Source organism: Pseudorca crassidens, chromosome 10 (assembly GCF_039906515.1).
Source record: "Pseudorca crassidens isolate mPseCra1 chromosome 10, mPseCra1.hap1, whole genome shotgun sequence".
Lineage (NCBI taxonomy): Eukaryota > Metazoa > Chordata > Mammalia > Artiodactyla > Delphinidae > Pseudorca > Pseudorca crassidens.
In genome coordinates, this window is record NC_090305.1 from 81,267,170 (window position 1) to 81,289,353 (window position 22,184).

Consider the following 22,184-nt stretch of genomic DNA (forward strand, 5'->3'; position numbering starts at 1 on the left):
AGAAGCCCAAAGCTCCCTCTACACAACAATTCATAGGCCTTCCAGATAAGTCATTTTGTAGTGTGTTTATTATTCAACATGAGTCTGCTTTGAGAGCCACCCAAGGGACAAAGCTAAAAGAATTCTGGATACAACCAGATCTGTGCAGCTTTCCCCGTCCCTCTAGACTGGCCAGTGACCCACACGCATTTTTTGTTTGTTTTAAAAACACCAAGTCCCTTTCCTGCAAAGCCATTATCACCATTTGCAATTACACATTCTTCTGTGGTTATGTGAGTCAGTTGTTCTCCTCCAACAGGATGAATACTGGGGCCATGTCTGTTTTTATTAACTACTGTATTCCTAAGACCTGGCATCTAATTGGTTCTTACTAGAGATTTGTTGAATAAATGAATGAACCACCTAATTTGACCATCAAAACCCACTGAATAATACTAATACACTTTTCTATACTGTTATATATTTAATTATTATGTATAGAATTTGCCTATATATGTGTTTGTGTGTGTGAATTCATTGAGGGCTTACTCTGTGTTAAGCACTGAGCAAAGCATTTTATTGAATTAACTCATTTATCCTTAGCAAAAACCCTATGAAAATACATGTTACTGTTGCCCCTTTTTACAGATTGGAAAACTGAGGCTTAAAGGGTCCCAGAGCTACTTAGAAAGAGTTGAGATTTGAACCCAGGGCTACCAGATTCCAAAGACTGTAGAGTGAACTACTAGGTGATTCTTTCCTAAAAACCTATATATAAGACCTACCTCACAAATTCTTGGTGAAGAAAGTAGAATAATGTATGTAAAGTTCTTAGAACCGTGCTTGGCTTATAGTAAACACTGAATCAATAGCAGCTACTACTAGTAACATTATTACTATTCATTTATTTTGAGCAGTTATTAACTTTCTTATATTATTATGGACTTGTTTGGAAATGTTTGTGCTATTTGTAATGAAAGGTTTAGGCTGGATCGATTGGAATTCAGAGCAGGTTGTAAGGAATGTTTTTAACCTGTGATTTACAACAGCATTGCAGAAAGCTACTGAAGACCTTGCCATCTACTCCAAGATCGCCAAACAGCCAAGAACACCTCCTTCTTGCACCCAGATTATGAAATCAGTTGTCTCTCACTGAGCTACAGGGAGAGATGCATAAATTTTTTTTTCTTTTCATAAGAAAAGAAAACAAGAAGAAACAGGAGGCCTCAGTTCCACAGCTGAACAACCACAAATCAATTGATAAAGTTCTCTGGGAACAGACTGAAAAAGTGCAGTGTGTCGATCATAATCAAATTTAACTGAAGAGAAAAAGAAATGAAATCCTACATTGATTCTCCAGTGTCAGCCAGATTCTTCACATGTGAAACCAGATGACTGATTATTACTCAGCCCCTGTAGCAGAACAACCCCATCCACTGCAGCTTTCTTTCTGCAAGATCCTGATTAGCTGATAGTGTATCTGGCAGTAATAACATAAAACAACCCAGACAGTGCAGAAAGGGCAAAGATGTAAACCACCTGAGGGCCGGGAACAGTTCTTTGGCCGGTGTTTGCCAGCCCCTCCTCCATTTTTAGAACAGTACCCAGCCCAGAGTGGGAAAATAATCAATGCTGAACATATGATTGGGAAAAGGGACAAGTAAAATGATGGACGAATGAACAAATCAATGGGATTTGGAGTCAGGTCTGAGTTTGGTACCCAATTCCTCTAATCACTTACCTTCTCTAAGCCCTCCTCCTTCATCTGTAAAATAGAAAAACTGACGCTACTCCATAGGGTTGTGGTTAGGCTGAACTGAGGCTAAACGTGTAAAGCACATCAACCTCAGGCCTGACACACGGTGCGCCCCCCATCAAAGCTGGTTTGGAATATAATGACGTTCACCTTCTGATGAGAGACACAGACTTTGAAGCCCTGCAAACCTTGGTCGCAAACAAAGCTCAGCAACTTAGTGACTCTCAGACCTCCAGCAACTCACTTGATCTTTCTGAACATTGATTTTCTCATCTGTAAAGTGGGGTCAGCAATAGCCACTTCAAAGTGTTATTATGAGACTTAAATGAGTGATACGTGAAATACAGTGTCTGGTACGTAGTAACTGCTCTGTAAATGATAGCCATAAGTATGAATATTGCAACTTAATTTTTATTATGAGTCAATAAAATCATGGGCCTCTAAAAGCAACAGAGTGCTTTTATAATAGATTAAGAACACAGATTCTGATATATGTATACGTGTAACTGATTCACTTTGCTGTACACCTGAAACTAACACAGCATTGTAAATCAACTGTCCTCCAATAAATATTTTAGAAAAAAAACACAGATTCTGGAGCTGAACTCCCTGGGTCCAAATCCTGGCTCTGCATCTTTCAAGCTGGGTTTAAGTAATTTATCCCATCTGTAAAATGGGACTTTATATTTCATCCCATTTCACCAGTCACCATCCTGGCACATGTGTTGAGAATAGAGGGGTCAAGTCAGACTTTTCCCCTACATCTAGGCTGAAATGTAGCTCCCACTTAGTGGAGCTGTTTCTGTGGGCCCATCTCTTCCCTTGGCTGCCAGTACCAAAAACCCAAGCCTCCCTTTGGTCATTGATCTGCCTTCAGTCCTCCACCAGACCACTGGGGCAATGGATTATGCCATCCTATCAACCTACGTAAGAAATCCTATAGGCCAGGACAGATGCAAGAGGTGTGCTGGCCTTGTAAAAGCTAAGCTGAAAGATGGCTACCAGGGCCATCTCAGACTCAAGTACCAAGAAAAATTGTGACATTAGTGACCCAAAACAAGACAAAGGGCATCACTTTCAGTGGACCCTCAACAAGTGCTTCCACTTGTTAATTGTGGATTGGTGTTATGCTGTCCCATAGCACATGTGACTGTTGAACACTTGAAATGTAGCTGATACCAAATTAAGATGTGCTGTAGGTATAAATTACACCAGGTTTTAAAGACTTAATACCAAAAAAAGTAAAATGTCTTATTTATAATTTTATAATGTATGAAATGATAATATTTTTATATATTGAACTGTATTATATAAATACATGTGATGTATTAATATGATTAATTGCACCAATCTCTTTTTGCTTTTTTTTTAATGTGTTTACTGTAAAACTGAAAATTGTATATGTGACTCACATCTCTGGCTCCCATTCTATGCCTATGAGATAGCACTGGGTTAGAGTCTCAGTGTTCCCAGCCCAGGATGTGGCCATGCAGATCTTTCCAAACCTCAGACATTCTCTGCCCTGCTTCTGTCATGTGGGCCAGAAATTATTTACTGTTGTTCTTTAAATTATTTGGTAACTTCAATAAAATTTATTTTTTAAGAAACTCCTGTACCACTCCTGGATACAGAAATCCAGCATTATTTGACATAATTAGAAGATAAACATAGAAATGAATCATTAGAAAATAAAGAGTACTGTATTCCAGCCAGGTACCATTGTTTGCCTGAAGGCTCTGAGCCTGGGGCCAATTTTCTTTGATAGGTAGGTATTAAATATTTGTTAAATAGGCGTTAGAGACATATTAACATCCAGCTGAGACTTTCTTCTTTACTACTCAGATTACAAGAGAATCCTGAAGGAGAAAGCATTTCTTCCTCTGTAGCTCAGTGTTATTTATTGCTATGTCTGTGTCTCCACAATTAGGTAGCCCAAATTTCAGAACACCTGGGCATAATGGAAAACCACTCATTAAACATGGAGCCCAATGTCCTGAATTCAAATCTCTGTTACTTATGACAACTCGGACACATCATTTAACTTCCCTGAATCTGTAAAATGGGTATAATTGTCTTCGCCCTCATGCAGTTATTGTGAAGATCAAATGATCTTCTGCCATAGTGTGTTAAAAACTAGACATTCTCTAGAAGTCAGGTGTCACTTTTATTAGTGTTCCAAATGAAATAATGAAATAAATCTGTGAGTGGACCCAGACAGTTATCCCATCCAGCCACTGCTTAGTGATACTCTCTTCGAAAAATCCAAAGCTGTTCTGTGAGCTGAGCTTCTACCTTGCTGTTTGATTTCTGTGTTCCCTGATTCACAGCTTCATTCTGGTATTCCTGAAAGCTGACTTAGCAAAGTGAATCCAGCTACACTGAGGGTGAGGGTGAGCTCATGATACGCACAGTTGTCAAGCCAGGCACTAGTTATAAGGAAAGTATTTGACCTGTGTTTCAGTTTCCTCCTAAGAAAAGCAGGGCTAACCTCAGTACCTCGCTGTAAGGCTAACGATGTCTGTAAGTGGTTAGCAGAGTGCCTAGCATATAGGAAGCACTCTAAATGTGACAGCACATTTAATGTGACAGCAGCTGTTTCCTAAGACAGCCACTAGTTTGGGACAACTTTTGATGGACGCTCTGCCCTGTCCACCATGTTCTATGTCCAAGAGGTGACTTGCATGGATCACATGGGGTTCCAATTGGGTTTGGCCAATTGGAGGGAAACCGTGGGTTAAATCCATTTCACCTGCCTTCCTTAATCAAGGTTGTTTTAAGACTTGCCTGTCCTCCAGGCAGAAGGAACTTGGAGTCAGCTGTGTCTAGTTCCAGATGAGCTGGTCAAGAGAGGATGGGACCAACAACCCTTCAACTGGGCATGCGCCAGTGTCCTCTAGGTGACCTTTTGGCGTCAGCGTGTCGAAGACGCCACGTGCAGAGGCCTGTAGCCTCGTGACGCCTGTGCAGAATGAGGATTCCTGCACCTTTTTCCAATCACCTTTCCCCACGCCCAGCACGCCTCTGCCCGCCCTGCTGCTTTGTTCCTCATCCCATAAATACCCCACCACCCACCAGCCCCTCGCCTTCTGGGGGGGTGCATGTGAGATTTGTTCTCCCATCCCTGCGCTTGGCTCTATCGCGGAAAAATATCTTTTCTTTGCTGCAGTCCTAGGCCTGTCGGGCTTTTGGCTTGCTGAGCATGGGGCAAAATGAACCTGGTTTGGTAGATTAAAGAATGGGAGGAAAGTGGGGTCAGGGCTTTGCTCCCACATCTCTCCCTGAATGTAGCTTCAAACTTAGGCTTAGCAAAAGACCAAAAAAAAAAGTTGAGGCTAATTTGTACTCTAGCTAGAATTTTGACATAGGTGCCAAATCATCACACTTTGCTCAGGTATAGAAAACTTGGCTTGAGGATGCTTTCTGAAACTTGTGATGCTAAAACTCTCAATTCTAATGACATTTATTATGTGGTCTAATTATAAATCCTGGTGCTGCTGTAAGGACAAATAGGGCCACCTGAAGTTCTGTCTGGGCGAGCCATTGATATAATCAGTCAGTGCCTTGATCCCATTGCCATGCTGTTTTTATTTGGTCTAATTATAAAATATGTTTTAAAATACACAAGTTTATATAAAACAAAAGCCGTCTTTAATCCTACCGTTACCACCTGGTAAGCCCCTATACAGAAGTTTATAGAACCCAGTTGGGACCATTTTGTATATTCATTTATTCTTTCATTTATTTTCTCAACAAATGTTGCTGGCGCCTCTTCTGCCAATTACCCAACAATAAGCAAAAGAGACAAAGGCCCTGCCCTCACGGAGCTGACCCCTCACTGGGGAAAAGAGGCAAACACACACATTTTCACTCCTCACCACCATCCAGTGAGACAGGTACTGTTATTATCCCAATTGACAGAGGGTTAAGTTGAGGCTTCACGTATTCATAGTTTAGCAAAGTGCCTAAGGACACAGCTAGTAAGCAGCAAAGTCAGGATTCAACCCCAGGCCTATAGATGATAGACTGAGCTTTTAACTCATATGAGATACCTCAGTACAGTATACCATCCCTCTGTATAAAATGGTACTGGGGGGAAAGGGTTGCATTAGCTCCCCAAAATAACATATTTACTCCAAGGACATAGATCCTGACCTCAGCCATAAAGTTTGTTTATGGAAAGTGATTCATTTCTATTGTGTCATATTTAACTTAAGCAGGACCTCAGTGTTTTTAACTTAAGGTACTTGTTTTAAATAAAAACATGAATGTTCCTTAAAGCAGACATGAAAAGCAGTATAGAATAGTCAAGCTCACTGGTCCTGGAAGCAGACGGCCAGGCTTAGAATCCTGCCCCCCCACCCCACTTACTAACTCATGACTCTGAGAATCTTTTTTAACCTCTTTGTGCCTCAGTTTCCTCAACTGTTAAATGGGGACAGGATTCGCATCTATTTCATAGTGCTGTTGTTAGGATTAAATGAATTAATACATGTAAACTTGGAATAATACTTCACATAATAAGTGCTCAGTAAAAGTTATTATTACTATTGTGATTTTAATAAGTCTATTTTCTAGAAATATAAATACAGTATCACAAAACTTTCTTTTATTTGTTTCTCAACATGGTTTCAATGCTATGGGGTCTTGGAATTTTTCAAAAGGCAAACCAAAGAGTTGTATAAACGAATCAATTTGTTTCTAGAACTCACTTTTCTCTTCCTGTTTTATCTTTCTGTTTTTCTCTGTAGGACTTCATCGTCACTGTAGTCTTTTCTTTCTTGTGGTTGGTGGGTTCATCAGCTTGGGCAAAAGGGCTGTCTGATGTCAAGGTTGCTACGGATCCCAAAGAAGTATTGTTACTGATGTCAGCTTGCAAACAGCCGTCCAACAAATGCATGGCTGTCCACAGCCCTGTGATGTCCAGCCTAAACACTTCTGTGGTATGTTTCCCTCTATGCTTTACCTCCCAAATCTTTGTTTGCCAGTCACAGGAGTCAGAAAAACATCTCAGGAGTCTTCTGGGGAATTTTGCCTCTGAAATGAGTCCAGTCTAAAAGGTGATAGTTCACTCCACAGGCAAGACGATCCTTTGGCCTTCCAGTTTTCTACCCATAGACTTTAATGCTGCCAATTAAAGAGTTCTTAATAAGAGCCCAGCAGGTACTGGCAGCTGTTGCTTGGATGACAGTCAAGTCAGAATTCTAAGCCAGAAGCAGATATAAAATCTAAACCTTAAGTCTGAAGTCTGCCGGAAGTTGAAAGGAATATTTGATAGCATAGAGGTTTCCTGGAAAGAAAACACTGTTCCAGCCACACATAGTTAGAATACACCCAGTTGATTGTCTAGAGAAAAATACGCAGACCCAGTAGGGTACAGATAGAAATGCAAAGTATAAAAAATACCTATAATAGTTATGGTAATTTTTTTAATCTTCTCCACGCTTCTGATTTAGTTGCTTGATAACTTTGGAAAAGCCGAACTGTAATAGTTGAACAGTCAAATATTATCATCAAGTGTATGGCTCTTACAGGGAGACAGAACACCTGACAGATAGCAGGGCCACTAAATTGGATTCTTATTTTATGAGTATAAGAACTTGTGTTACTCCAAAGAAAGAAACCGTATCTGAGAAACAGAAGCTATAGTAGCAGCAAAAAGCAGTAGTTACCGAATAATAGAGGGCTCACTGTTTGATAAAAGAGTGTTTGATAAAGGATCGACATTCTTTAGCCACCCTTAAAAATTAATTATCTTTGCTTCAAGGTTAACTTATGTTTCTACAACTTTCTGGAATTTAATCTGAGAAGGCATTTAAGAAGGGAAAAAGTGTGGCTCATCAGCTGCTGGTGATTTCACTGTGCATCTTGCCTTAGTAATAAGATAGTAAACATTGAAATAAACTATATATTAGGGTCTCACAGTAATTTTTATTTACTTCTGGCCACAGCTATGGATGAATAGTTTGAGGTGTACATTAAAATACTTTCCACTACTTCTGTAGTTTGTTTACAGGCAGTGCTTAATAAAAGTTATTATAACCCTGATCTCAGAATTTAAGAGAAGAAAGATAAAATCATTCAGTGTGTTTGTTAGTTCTTCTAGTAAATTATGACATCCTGCACAGTCCATTTAATTCTGCTTCTGATGTCTCTAATAAGTTTAGACTAGGAGATGCAAATTTTGAATGAGAAACAATGTGACGTATGTCTTAAAAATCAAAAGAAGGATGGATGGAAAGCAAAGCACATCGTGTGTGGAAGGGCAGGTCTGGTGCTGTTATCGTTCTGGATCTGTGTTTGTGTGCTCCAGTTCCTAGTGGGAGAAAACTCCATTTAAACTGGCTAAAGCAAAACAGTCTTCGTATCCCTAAAATCCGTTCTTTGTATCCCACTCCTGGTACCGATGTCTATATGGGGTATAATGGTTGGGTCACAAGTACCAGAAACGGACGAACCATCCATAATTTCTACTTCTGTTCCTCCAGCTTCACGGAAGCAATGATGGTACATGTCCTCAGATAATCTAGATGTATTCTCTCCATTCTTTCTCATGTTATGTACTGTGTTTTTCAGTCTCTCTTTCTGTTGTCCCACATCTAGGCTAGAATCAAAATCCCTACTCTGATTTCAGTTGCAACAAAATGACAAGAACAAATTCGAGGGCTCATGTGCCCCTAAAATGTGCCAGGCAAGAGATCTGTGATACCTCTGTGATGACGATAAAGACATCACTGCTCCTAAATAGGCCCATGGCAATGCCTTGTTTATGTACTTACTTTTAAGTTGCATTTCCCTAATTTCTAGGCTCTTCTCTTTTTAGAAACAAAGTAGCATCAGGGGAAAGGGAGGGACCAAGGAATAGAAAACAGGTAAAATTATAGTCCTGGGCAGAGCCATCCCTTCATATCTGAAAAGATTCCAAGATCATTTTTTCTACTCATATATCAACTTATACTTACAGAGGTGTAATTTAATCAAGCTCTCCCCTTTGATGGAAAGTGTCCTAGTTATTGTACACATGGTTAAAACGTCCTATATGTAAATTAGAGTTGTGTCAGTGATTACCTAATTCATTTTGATCATGCAACTATTATACTATAAGTACCTTATTTGTGTTTTGTATCTCCCTCAGCAGGGAGCCTAGAACATGGCACAAAATTATGTTAAATAAATCTCAGTTAAGGTTAAAGGAAGACAAAAGGATGGGATGGGGAAAGAGAAGAAGGAAGGGAGGGAGGGAGGTCTGGATAACCCAGTCTTCAATACGATTGGTTAGCCGCCTAGATGCTCAGTTTTGGCTGTTGACACCTCAAGAATATGGCCGCAAAGCCCTGCTTCCATTTATGCCTCAGCAAAAGAGTCAACTGAATGCAATTCATGGAAATATTTTAGAAAGTGATTCATAGCATAGCTTAGCAATCAGTAAGCATTTACTAACGTGTCCAGCACTGTCTAGCTGCTTCACACACATCCTCTTTAATCCTCACAACTGTTCCCCAAGGAAGGAATAATTGTCTCCATTTCATAGAATTTAAAAAATGCTGATGTTCAGAGGCTAACTGCCTTGTCCAGAATCATAAAGCAAAAAATTGCAGAGCCCAGGCCACTCGAATTCCAAAGCCAGAGGGGATGGCTCCAAGACTGAGATTCAGGTAGTGTGTCCTGATCCACTTGCTGCAAAAATGTTGAAGTTTGGAGCCCATATTTCAAGCCCCCGAAGTCCTTCATCTTGACTACCTAGCCTGCCACTCCCACCCCCAGGGCACTCTGAAGCATCCCACCATCCAACAAATAAGGGATAAATTATTTTGACACTGCAAGGGACTTCTAGAAGCCTACTCCAGAGCTATGGCCTCTGCCCAAGTCCATTTTGTTTGGACACCATCGTGCTGGAGTGGCTATTAAATGTACTTTAATGTCATCACAGCTTTGTGTCACACTATCATTGTCTGTCTCCAAAAGCAGGCTGTTAAAACTGACTGCCTTGCTTAATTTCCAGTCAACGAGTCCGCCTTGGAAGAGGCTGGGGAACAACTGTTCTGTTTGGGCCTCTTACAGAAGCAAACAGTTCTGCTTCCGTCAAACACTCAGGCCCCAGAGAAGTGATACCCGGTCCTCTGGCTCACCAAGGACACCCTTCTGGAAAGTGAGAGGAGTTTCCATAGGAAAGTCTCATATTCAGTTCTTGAGAAAACATTCCATACCTCTCTGCAACCTGAACTTTATTCAGAGTGTGGTTTGGGCATTCACTTCTGACTGTGAGAGGCACAGAAAGTACAATTATTCAAAGAAGCACAACCTCTGTGTACACTACCATGCGTGTGCTTGTCTGCATTCCACCTGTACCATTGCTTACTCCATACTTTTTTTTTTTTTTTTTTTGCGGTACGCGGGCCTCTCACTGCTGTGGCCTCTGCCGTTGCAGAGCACAGGCTCCGGAAGCGCAGGCCCAGCGGCCATGGCTCATGGGCCCAGCCGCTCCGTGGCATGTGGGATCTTCCCGGACCAGGGCACGAACCTGCGTCCCGTGCATCGGCAGGCGGACTCTCAACCACTGCACCACCAGGGAAGCCCACTCCATACTTGTTAGGTTAACTCATTTTATTTATATCATTTCAATAAATGGAAAAGTAGTAACTCTAGCATTAAAGTGAAGGCAACCTTATAAATTAATGCACCATCATTAAAATGAAAATACTCAACCCTGTGTCCCCTGAAGATATCTTACACACCATGAGGATTACCTCATCTGGGGAGGTAGTGATGGATTAGGTAGGCGCTTTGTCTATGGAGTTAGATGGAACAGGGCTTGTCCCAGGTCTACTACTAACCATGCCATGTGACCTTGAATAAGATCCGTATCTTTGCTGAACCTCAGTTTTCACATCTTTAATATGGGTGTAGTAATAGCACCTTCTTTGCCTAAATGAATGGATATACCTAAAGCCTTTTATGCAGTGCCTAACGTGTATTGTAGCAAGCCTTCATGAAAAGTCAGATATTCTAAATGAAACAGAGACTCCAAATGTGAAATTGGAAGAGGCCTCCACATTGAGGTGAAAAGTGACCTTTTGTGTTGTGAAGGATTTTTCTGAAACTGAGATTTTTCTGGGGTTTCTGTCCAGTCTATCAACTCACTTGCTTTGATCCTTCTTCAGGTCTTTGGATTCTTGAACTTTATTCTCTGGGCTGGAAACATCTGGTTTGTTTTCAAGGAGACCGGCTGGCATTCCTCGAGCCAGAGATACCTTTCAGACCCAGTGGAGAGACACTCCAGTAGCTATAACCAAGGCGGGTACAACCAAGACAGCTATGGATCAAGCAGTGGGTACAACCAGCAGGCGAGTTTGGGGCCATCCTCGGATGAGTTTGGCCAACAGCCCGGGGGCCCTGCTTCTTTTACCAATCAGATTTAACAGGGTAGTGTTGGCATTCTTCCAAAGACAGCCTCACCACCTTCCATGTCAGTGGCAGGAGAATTTTTTAAGAGTTTCAATCATTTATTAATTCAGGGAGTGTTGAATGTAAATAAGAGATCTGTAGTCCTCATTAAAGCAGCACGGCCTGGGTCGTGATGAATGGTACTTAGAGATGAGATGACATGAGGAGATACATGATTCATCAAGGTGGCTGATTGGAGAGTACCTTGTTATATACACAGATACTTTTATGGTCGTTTTGTATGCGTGTTGAGATAGTAGAAGCATTTTGTCTTAAAGTCTCTGGTATGTAATATGCATAACGTAAATTAAACAGCATTGAGTTTTCTTACGATTTCTGACGCGAAAGGCATTTTACTGATTTCTCTAATACTGTTTGGTGCATCACAACGTGCATGTATTATTATTCTTTAGTTGCAGACCCTGTAGAATTGTGAGTCTCTAAGTATTGCTTTCAGACAATTACTCTGTATTTTTTTTTTATTTGATGAATCAGTGCTCATATGATTTAGTGCATGAATAAGCATTTTCTCACAAAATGAACATTTGAACTGTATTTATGAAAATTTTCCAGTTTGTACCACGTATTTGTTAAATGGACGTTTAAAGAAATATATTCACTACTTTGTATACTTGCAAATTTGTCTCTCTGGCTTTATCCAATTCTGAATGCATTGTAACTAAGATTTGGGGTTTTTGTTTTTCCCTGATTAGTAGATATTCAGTGTTGTAGATGGAAATTGCCCAATATTTATGCTGTTTAGTTAGCTAAATATTTACATTCTTGTAACTTTCTATGGTGTTTTGTGGCTTTTATTCTATGGACCATGAACAATGGGCCCAATAACTATGAGTGTGGATGGAGTTTTGTTTCCTTAGAATAATGGAGATGTAGGTATCAGACACCATAGTCAAGATAGTGTGCTAACATGTTGATTTATGAAGGATAGTCTGTGGAAACTACACTATTAGCTAAACTTTTAAATCCTGTTTATTTGTAAAGCTAATATGTCCTAGATCCAATTATTAAAAATTCTCAAGTCTCAGCTCAACTTACAAAGTCTGATTTGAATGTTACCCATAAATTAAAAATGACTTCCTTTCTGTCATTAAATATTAAATATTTCTCATTAACTATTCCCCAGAATGTATTCATTATCAAGAAAATGTTAATCTTCGCCTGTTTGTTTTAACTCAATTGAAATGCCAGGGCCCAACAGTGAGAGCAAGCTGAGCATCCGTATTTCCAGATAAAAGTCATTATCGATGTATAAACTCATTGTGTGATCTGTGATGTTGGAAATATCTTAGCCCAAAACGGCTGTGTGTCTTAGATGATATGTATAAACCATTTCTGGATCCTGTTGGATAAATCTGTATTGTGATATCTCTTTGACCTTAATAAAGTTATTGCATACAGTGCTGGCTGGATAATGGAGAATTACAGCAATAGAACCTGGTGAGCTTGAACAATGAGAGAACAAAGGATAAGTGCACAGTCTTCCCAGTCTCTCACCCTGACCTTGCTTTATGAGCCCAGGGCTGTTCATTCGTTGATTCCGTCATTCCAGGACCTCCTGTATACCCACTGCTCTGCCAGGCACTGGGGATACAATAGCGAAAGCAGAAACACACCCCACCTCAGGAAGCTTACATTCTATTGAGGAGACAGACAGTAAAATAATCATACCCCAGTTACACTGTGTGCAACAAAGACACAGGATTCTATGAGAATGCTTATCAGGGGAACTCGAGCTGCTTAGGGGAAAGTCAAGGAGCTTGAATCTGCCTCAAGACAGCGCAGAATTTCACAAGGACATGGTGGAAGGGAGAGTATCCCAGGCAGAGAGCAGGCTTGCAGAGCTCTCAGATGGCAGGAGACAGGATGGGTATGTAGCACATAATGTGTGACAGGGGCTTTGAGAGAGGTGTCGCTGCTTATTGGAGCCGGCGGGGGTGGGGGGGGTGGTGTCCCGCTTGGGCACCACGGTCAAGAATTCTGTCTTTATCCTAAAGAAGCTAAGGGAAAGCACTGAAGGATTTAAGCAGAGGAGGGACGTGATGAGATCAGCATTTTGACAAGATCTTGGTGGGTGCGGGATAGAGTGGAGGACATCCTGGCCTTTGACCTAACACCCATTAGGCAGTGGGCTGGGAGTGGGAGAAGGAGAACAGGCATGAGTTCTCCCCACATCCACCTCTGACTTCTCGGGATAGCGGCTGGATTGGACTGCTTTCTTCAGCACTGTCCAGGGCACAGAGTGGCCTCTGATTTTTTTTTTTTTTTTTTTTTTTTTTTTTGCGGTACGCGGGCCTCTCACTGTTGTGGCCTCTCCCGTTGCGGAGCACAGGCTCCAGACGCGCAGGCTCAGCGGCCATGGCTCACGGGCCCAGCCGCTCCGCGGCATGTGGGATCCTCCCGGACCGGGGCACGAACCCGCGTCTCCTGCATCGGCAGGCGGACTCTCAACCACTGCGCCACCAGGGAAGCCCTGGCCTCTGATTCTTATGCTGTCATGAATTCTCCAAAGTGGAGAAATCCTCAGAATCAGCAGTTCTTTTTACTAACCTTAACAGTCCCATAATACATCGGGGCTCTGTCATGGAAAGCACTATCCACCCTGGTCCAGATAGAGACATGCTTTCAGAGTCCACTGCAGATTTGCAGTAAAATGCTGCTGTAGTCCAACGGGGATTTCCTTAAGCTGGTTTTATTCCTTCTGGTTCCAAGAAAAGAACAGTAGATCTAGCCTTTTGAAAAGGAGAGTAATCAGTGTGGTAGGAGACCTTGGGTCTATGTTTCCAGTAGACCTCATTTGGCATCGAAGCCTCTCTGCTCACTAGCTGTATTTCAGGATGTGACTTCACCTCCTGAGCCTTCGTTTCCTCGGAGGAGGTAAAGCATCCAAATAAAAAGAGTGGGCTCTGAGATCCCGCCGCCTGGGTTAGAATCCCTGTGCTGCCATGTACTTGCCTGTCCTTTGTCTTCCTCCGCGCCTTCTCCAAAGCCCAGGGACTTCTCTGGAGCCACAACCTGAAGGCAGGTGCACCCTGGAACGCAGGGGAGTTTACACCCTAGGGACCACCTTCAATCACTGGGGATTGTGGGCAGGTCAGTAAATGCCTTTGCAAGATGCTAAACTCATTCATTCAGTTCTCCTGTCTCTACAATGAAGATAAGCTCTGCCTCATAGGGTTGGTATCAGGATGAAAAAGGTAAGCGGTGTAAAGACATCATAGCAGCCTCTGGCATACAGTGGGCACATTCTCAGTCCGGGTTCTAGGTAATTCTATGATGCAGGACTGACAAGGGGGGAGAGTGAGACAGGAAAGGAGGAAAATCGATTCATCCGTTAAAAGAGCACGTTAGTTGTTGCTGGTAAGACCAATAGGAGCTCAGTTCCGTCAGGATCTCTGACTAGTGTTCAGAGTGGCTCCAGCAATTTTCAAGCAAGGGACAAGAGTGGGAATATTTATCTCCCAACCTCCATCCCCTCAACTGGTTGAGAGTTGTCCAAAGGGTTGATAACTTTCCCACATTTCCAGGTTGCACTTGCCTATAGACTGAGCAGGCTCTTGTGACCTTGAGTCCTAACAACTATTAGGCAGCATGCTGGCTGTGGGAGGAGGGGAACTGACATGAGTGCTATCACCGCCCTCCCTTTCCCCATTTACCCCATTCCCGGGGACAGTAGCCTTGAGGAAGGATGAGGCGGGAGCCACAGAAGGTGCAGGTCACTGTCAACGTGAGCAGGAACTACCCCTCACAACTGCGGCTGAAGTTAGAGACTGGCCAAGAGAAAACAGCACAGAGCATCAAAATCACCTACTACAGTGATCAGTGATGGATGAATGTTACTATTATTGCTTAGAATGTAAGGTGGGAACGCAGAGAATCCTGCTTCATAGGGTAATGACAAGAACCGACCTGGTGGTGTGCGGGAAAGGTTGATGAACTGTACAGCACTCTACAAATATTAGTTGTCTATTGAATGTCTACTCCACACTTACGTAAGCCTGAGATTTTATAAGTCAAAGACTTCTAATCATAGTGAGGTGAGCAAAATACAGCTCCTGGCATCTTGGAGCTCACACTCAAGATTGAAAGGCTCAAATAATGGACAAGTAATGCCAGGAAAAATACTAGAACTTGTCCCTTTCCTAAGTGATTTTTTTTCCCATTAACTCCCAGTCTACCCAGCATATAAATAAGACTTTAATTTCAATATGCCATGTGATTTTTATCTGGCTGTCCGAAGATAAGAATTTTTAATAACTATCAAGTAACAACTAACATTTATTGAGCACGTACAGTGTGCCAGCCACTGAGCTAAGCATTTCGCATTTAACCACGACAGCACTATGAGATAGATGCTAGCAGTACTCCCACGTATCAGGTTAGAAAACCAAAGGTCAGGGAAGTTAGATAACAACAAAATCCTTGTGAGTACCTTCACTAATAAAAATCATTCTTAATTGCTACTATCTACTGAGCATCTAGTCTACACAGAGAACAATGCCACACGCTTTATCTCCACTTTCCTATATAATGCAAGATCACGTACTATTTCTATACCAGTTGAGCAGATGAGAAAACTGAGATTCATAAAGATCAAGTAACCTCTTAGCTCAAGATGACTGAGGTGGAAGTGGGAAGACGCCAAATTCAAATCCAGGTCTCCGCGTCCAAAACAACTTGCTCTAAACCTTGTTAAACCACAACAGTGCAACCCCCCCACTGTTCTCCTACATTTTAAGCCAGATGTGCTTTGTCCAACTGGGGTACATTCAACAATAACCCAGACCATCAAGTGCTTCATTGGACCTTCCATAGGGATGCTGAGTCCCTCATAGATATAAGGATAGCTTTTGTCAGAATCATTTGCCAACGTGAATAAAATCAAACTCAATTCACTAAGTTCATTAAGTCATTAAGAGTGTGAGAGGTCCAGCTGAATGAAGAATTATTTCTTAACCTGCCTGACTTGGAGTCTGAGGCTTTGCTGGGTTTTCAGGCTCAGCTAAATGCTCCTCAGAGCCTGTTGCCAGCAAGTGCTTCCAAGAACCGCCCTGGCTCCTCCAGTCCTCTCTGGGCCTCCATGAATAATGGACATTGGACATTAAAAGGCCAAGATGAGAACAGAAGAAGGCTTCCTGGAACTCCTGCGTTCCCATCAGGTAGCCAATGTTCATCGCATTCCCTGCTAAGGTGCTGGAGTAGATTAAAAGGCATTGTTTACACATGCAATCCTTGAGGTACTTAACATTCCTTCAGCCCAGCTCACGGCTGGAGAAACAGCTGGGTGAATACAATGCTTGCCTCAACGTACTTACAGCCCAGTGGGAGAGATTACATACAGACCTGAAATTACATTATGTATTCATTTGTTTACTTGTGCCTTAGATCTCTCCCGCTCCCATATAAACTCCACGAAGGGCTGGGACTTTATTTACTAGACTGGACACACCTGTGTCCTCAACACCTGGAACAGTACCTAGACTATACTAGGTACTCAGTAAATATTTGTTGAACAACTATAATGTGATGCATTAGAATAGGCAAACTTAGAGGTGATATAACAGACCGACTCGCCAGAGAGGAAGAAGAATCTTAATGCTCTTTTGAAGTTTCCAGCATGTTTACAGATAGCTCACAGCGGGGCCCGCAACTCTTGGCCCTCGTGACTCACCGATTCACATTCCCCTGTTTGCAAACTACACCACCCCCAGATCGCAAGCCAGGAATGACCTGAAGCCCATTTAAGGACTATCCATGGCATCGTTCCTCTCCCTCTGTACCACTCACCCCCCAATAAGCAGCAAGTAAGCAAATTGCAGATATTGATAAGCCATGGAGGAGACGAAAAAGAGGGATGGAATAAAGAATTCCTGGAGGGGTGAGATGTTTATATGGAAGCTACAGGCAATCACAAAAGGACCATCAAAGCACAAGGGTCATCTCTCCATGGTACAGGCACTCTTAAAAATTAAATACATTTTGAATGTGTTCCAGTACATAGAGCCCTAAACTCAAAGTTACACAAAACAAATCTTACCTTTACCACACGAGACACTCTGTTTTCCACTAAATTCCATGCCATCCCACTCCATGGTACTTCGTTTGTTTTTTAATGCTGTTCTTCGCTCACTTGACTCACGTGCACTAAAGGGTCCCTAATGGTTCAGCCAGGTCATTAGGGGCCCTGAGTCTCCATGACACACACAGTTCTGACACCAGATCAGAGGTGTGGTTTAGTGCAAAAGAGCAAAGCTTAGAACCTAGAAGAAGATGTTTATCCTGGTACTAAGCAGTTCTCTTTGCCACGACTCCTTTTCTTCCCCCAAATATACTGTTGCATCCAGCAGAGGCTTCAGTTGTTGGGAAACAAAGAATAAGTGGGGAGGTTGCTTTGTTGTCATGAGGGGATTTCTGGGGTCCAGGAGAGACGAAGGCAGGGCTAGGTACATTGTAACAAGGGGTTAAAGAACTCACTAAAAATCATTTCTTTTTTCCCAATTTGGAGTTGTGTGGGGAACAGAGAATCCTGAAAGCCTCTTGTGTGGGAAAGGGAAGGAGAGGCTGTCAACTGAACCACTGAAGTTGGGCAAACAAACCCTCCCCCGAGATATAAAAAGTAGCAGCCCTCCTCCAACCAAGGGCTTCCCAGGACCTCAGAGGTCTCATTAGCGCTCCGGAAGCACCGCCAGCCCAGGACGAAGGTGGGGCTCAGCAGGCGCTCCCTTGGGGGGCCTCTCCCTCCTTCACTACGTGGTTACTTCTTTTGGCAACTCAGAGACCTTTATTTTCTCCTCATTTTTTTTTTTTTTGTGGAAAGTAATATAATCAGAGGTCCTCCCCTTCTGAGCCTCCCAGACTGCACCCCCAGAAGCAACCATTGTTCTCAATTTCTTATGGATCCTTCCAGAGATGGTCCACGAAGATGTAAGTACACATAGAATCCATTAATTCTCAACGGGGGCAGTATTGCCCCCAAAGGGGTGAACATTTTTTCCATGAGGGCAGAAATATCTTACTGTTTATGTATAAAGTGCAGATAATACAGTACATAAACAGATCTAATATCTGTGATATTAAATTTTCACTTGGAGGGGCATTAGGAAAAAATATCTTAAAAGGTTCCTTACACAAGATGTTATGAAAAATAGGTTAAGAAATGCTGGTATAATTCCCCTTTCTTGTGTACATGAGAGGCAGTATGCTGCCCTGGTGTGTCCTGTTCTAGAAGAGAGCCTGTCTTGGTCTTGGGTTTCAAATTGTGGTTTGAATCCTGACTCCAACACATATTAGTTGTGGGAAGCTGACCAAGTTTCTTAATGTGCCCTGCTTTGGTTTTCTCATCTGTAAAATAGGGGTAATAGTAGTCGTAACTACCTACCTCATAGGGTAACTGTGAATATGAATGAGTTAATGCATGTAAAGCACATAGAATAGTGTCTGGCACATGGTCGTTACTCTGTAGATGCTTGCCAAATCAGGATTTTTCCACTTAATAGTATATCTTGGAGGTTGCTCTATATTCCTTTTAATGGCTGCATAATATTCCCTTGTGTGGACATACCATGATTTATCCAGACCAGGAGTGAGCAGATGATAGCCCACAGCCAAATGCAGTCAACCCTCTGTTTTGGTAAGTCACGTTTTATGGGAACACAGCCATGGCCATTCGTTTGTACATTGTCTATGGCTGCTTTCACACTATGACAGAGACCTTGTGACCCACAAAGCCTAAAACGTTTACTGTCTGGCCCTTTACCGAAAAAGTCTGCCGAGCCCTGGTTTATTCTCTACCAAATCAAATCTCTACTATTAGATCAATCTTCTGCAACATCCAGTATCACAGCAACTGATATTTTTGAACACATATCTTTGAGCACATTTGCAAGAATATCTAAAAGATAAATTTATGGGAGTCGGTTTCTTGGGCCAAAAGATATGTATATTCTTAATCTTCATAGATATTTCCAATTCCTTCCCTATAATTGATGTAACCTCCCTAGAGGTTACATCATTTATACTCCCAGCAGCAATGTACAGGCATTTTTTTTTTTTTTTTTTTTTTTTTTTTTTTTACAGATAATGATAACTACAAGAGGTAAATTTTTTTTAACATCTTTATTGGAGTATAATTGCTTTACAATGGTGTGTTAGTTTCTACTTTATAACAAAGTGAATCAGTTATACATATACATATGTTCCCATATCTCTTCCCTCTAGCGTCTCCCTCCCTCCCACCCTCCCTATCCCACCCCTCCAGGCGGTCACAAAGCACCGAGCTGATCTCCCTGTGCTATGCGGCTGCTTCCCACTAGCTATCTACCTTACGTTTGGTAGTGTATATATGTCCATGCCTCTCTCTCGCATTGTCACAGCTTACCCTTCCCCCTCCCCATACCCTCAAGTCCATTCTCTAGTAGGTCTGTGTCTTTATTCCGGTCTTACCCCTAGGTTCTTCATGACAGTTTTCTTAAATTCCATATATATGTGTTAGCAAATGGTATTTGTCTTTCTCTTTCTGACTTACTTCACTCTGTATGACAGACTCTAGGTCTATCCACCTCATTACAAATAGCTCAATTTCGTTTCTTTTTATGGCTGAGTAATATTCCATTGTATATATGTGTCACATCTTCTTTATCCATTCATCCAATGATGGACACTTAGGTTGTTTCCATCTCTGGGCTACTGTAAATAGAGCTGCAATGAACATTTTCGTACATGACTCTTTTTGAATTATGGTTTTCTCAGGGTACATGCGCAGTAGTGGGATTGCTGGGTCATATGGTAGTTCTATTTGTAGATTTTTAAGGAACCTCCATACTGTTCTCCACAGTGGCTGTATCAATTTACATTCCCACCAACAGTGCAAGAGGGTTCCCTTTTCTCCACACTCTCTCCAGCATTTATTGTTTCTAGATTTTTTGATGATGGCCATTCTGACTGGTGTGAGATGATATCTCATTGTAGTTTTCATTTGCATTTCTCTAATGATTAATGATGTTGAGCATTCTTTCATGTGTTTGTTGGCAGTCTGTATATCTTCTTTGGAGAAATGTCTATTTAGGTCTTCTGCCCATTTTTGAATTGCGTTTTTTTTTGTTGTTGTTGTTATTGAGCTGCATGAGCTGCTTATAAATTTTGGAGATTAATCCTTTGTCAGTTGCTTCATTTGCAAATATGTTCTCCCATTCTGAGGGTTGTCGTTTGGTCTTGTTTATGGTTTCCTTTGCTGTGCAAAAGCTTTTAAGTTTCATTAGGTCCCATTTGTTTATTTTTGTTTTTATTTCCATTTCTCTGGGAAGTGGGTCAGAAAGGATCTTGCTGTGATTTATGTCATAGAGTGTTCTGCCTATGTTTTCCTCTAAGAGTTTGACAGTGTCTGGCCTTACATTTAGGTCTTTAATCCATTTTGAGCTTATTTTTGTGTATGGTGTTAGGGAGTGATCTAATCTCATACTTTTACATGTACCTGTCCAGTTATCCCAGCACCATTTACTGAAGAGGCTGTCCTTTCTCCACTGTACATTCCTGCCTCCTTTATCAAAGATAAGGTGACCATATGTGCATGGGTTTATCTCTGGGCTTTCTATCCTGTTCCATTGATCTATCTTTCTGTTTTTGTGCCAGTACCATACTGTCCTGATTACGGTAGCTTTGTAGTATAGTCTGAAGTCAGGGAGCCTGATTCCTCCAGCTCCGTTTTTCGTTCTCAAGATTACTTTGGCTATTCAGGGTCTTTTGTGTTTCCATACAAATTGTGAAATTTTTTGTTGTAGTTCTGTGAACAATACCAGTGGTAGTTTGATAGGGATTGCATTGAATCTGTAGATTGCTTTGGGTAGTAGAGTCATTTTCACAATGTTGATGCTTCCAATCCAAGAACATCGTATATCTCTCCATCTATTTGTATCCTCTTTAATTTCTTTCATCAGTGTCTTATAGTTTTCTGCATACAGGTCTTTTGTCTCCTTAGGTAGGTTTATTCCTAGATATTTTATTCTTTTTGTTGCAATGGTAAATGGGAGTGTTTTCTTGATTTCACTTTCAGATTTTTCATCATTAGTGTATAGGAATGCCAGAGATTTCTGTGCATTTTGTATCCTGCTACTTTACCAAATTCATTGATTAGCTCTAGTAGTTTTCTGGTAGCATTTTTAGGATTCTCTATGTATAGTATCATGTCATCTGCAAACAGTGACAGCTTTACTTCTTCTTTTCCGATTTGGATTCCTTTTACTTGCTTTTCTTCTCTGATTGCTGTGGCTAAAACTTCCAAAACTATGTTGAATAAGAGTGGTGAGAGTGGGCAACCTTGTCTTGTTCCTGATCTTAATGGAAATGCTTTCAGTTTTTCACCATTGAGAACGATGTTGGCTGTGGGTTTGTCATATATGGCCTTTACTATGTTGAGGAAAGTTCCCTCTATGCCTACTTTCTGCAGGGTTTTTATCATAAATGGGTGTTGAATTTTGCCGAAAGCTTTTTCTGCATCTATTGAGATGATCATATGGTTTTTCTCCTTCAATTTGTTAATATGGTTCATCACATTGATTGTTTTGCATATATTGAAGAATCCTTGCATTCCTGGAATAAACCCCACTTGATCATGGTGTATGATCCTTTTAATGTGCTGTTGGATTCTGTTTGCTAGTATTTTGTTCAGGATTTTTGCATCTATGTTCATCAGTGATATTGGCCTGTAGTTTTTTTCTTTGTGACATCCTTGTCTGGTTTTGGTATCAAGGCGATGGTGGCCTCGTAGAATGAGTTTGGGAGTGTTCTTCCCTCTGCTATATTTTGGAAGAGTTTGAGAAGGATAGGTGTTAGCTCTTCTCTAAATGTTTGATAGAATTCGCTTGTGAAGCCATCTGGTCCTGGGCTTTTGTTTGTTGGAAGATTTTTAATCACAGTTTCAATTTCAGTGCTTGTGATTGGTCTGTTCATATTTTCTATTTCTTCCTGATTCAGTCTTGGTAGGTTGTGCCTTTCT

The 22,184-nt window shown here is 41.5% G+C and overlaps 1 protein-coding gene across 3 annotated transcripts in view; it reads left to right on the forward strand.

Moving 5' to 3' along the window:
• The window catches only part of SYNPR (synaptoporin), a 290,110-nt gene extending 277,513 nt beyond the window's left edge, over window positions 1–12,597 (forward strand). For all 3 annotated transcript variants that reach the window (XM_067755077.1, XM_067755078.1, XM_067755079.1), the window contains 2 exons: window positions 6,484–6,675; window positions 10,894–12,597. In XM_067755077.1, coding sequence (XP_067611178.1) covers window positions 6,484–6,675; window positions 10,894–11,151 — 450 coding nt within the window. In that variant the 3' untranslated portion in view covers window positions 11,152–12,597. The remainder of the gene's footprint in view (window positions 1–6,483; window positions 6,676–10,893) is intronic.
• The last annotated feature ends 9,587 nt before the right edge of the window (window positions 12,598–22,184 follow it).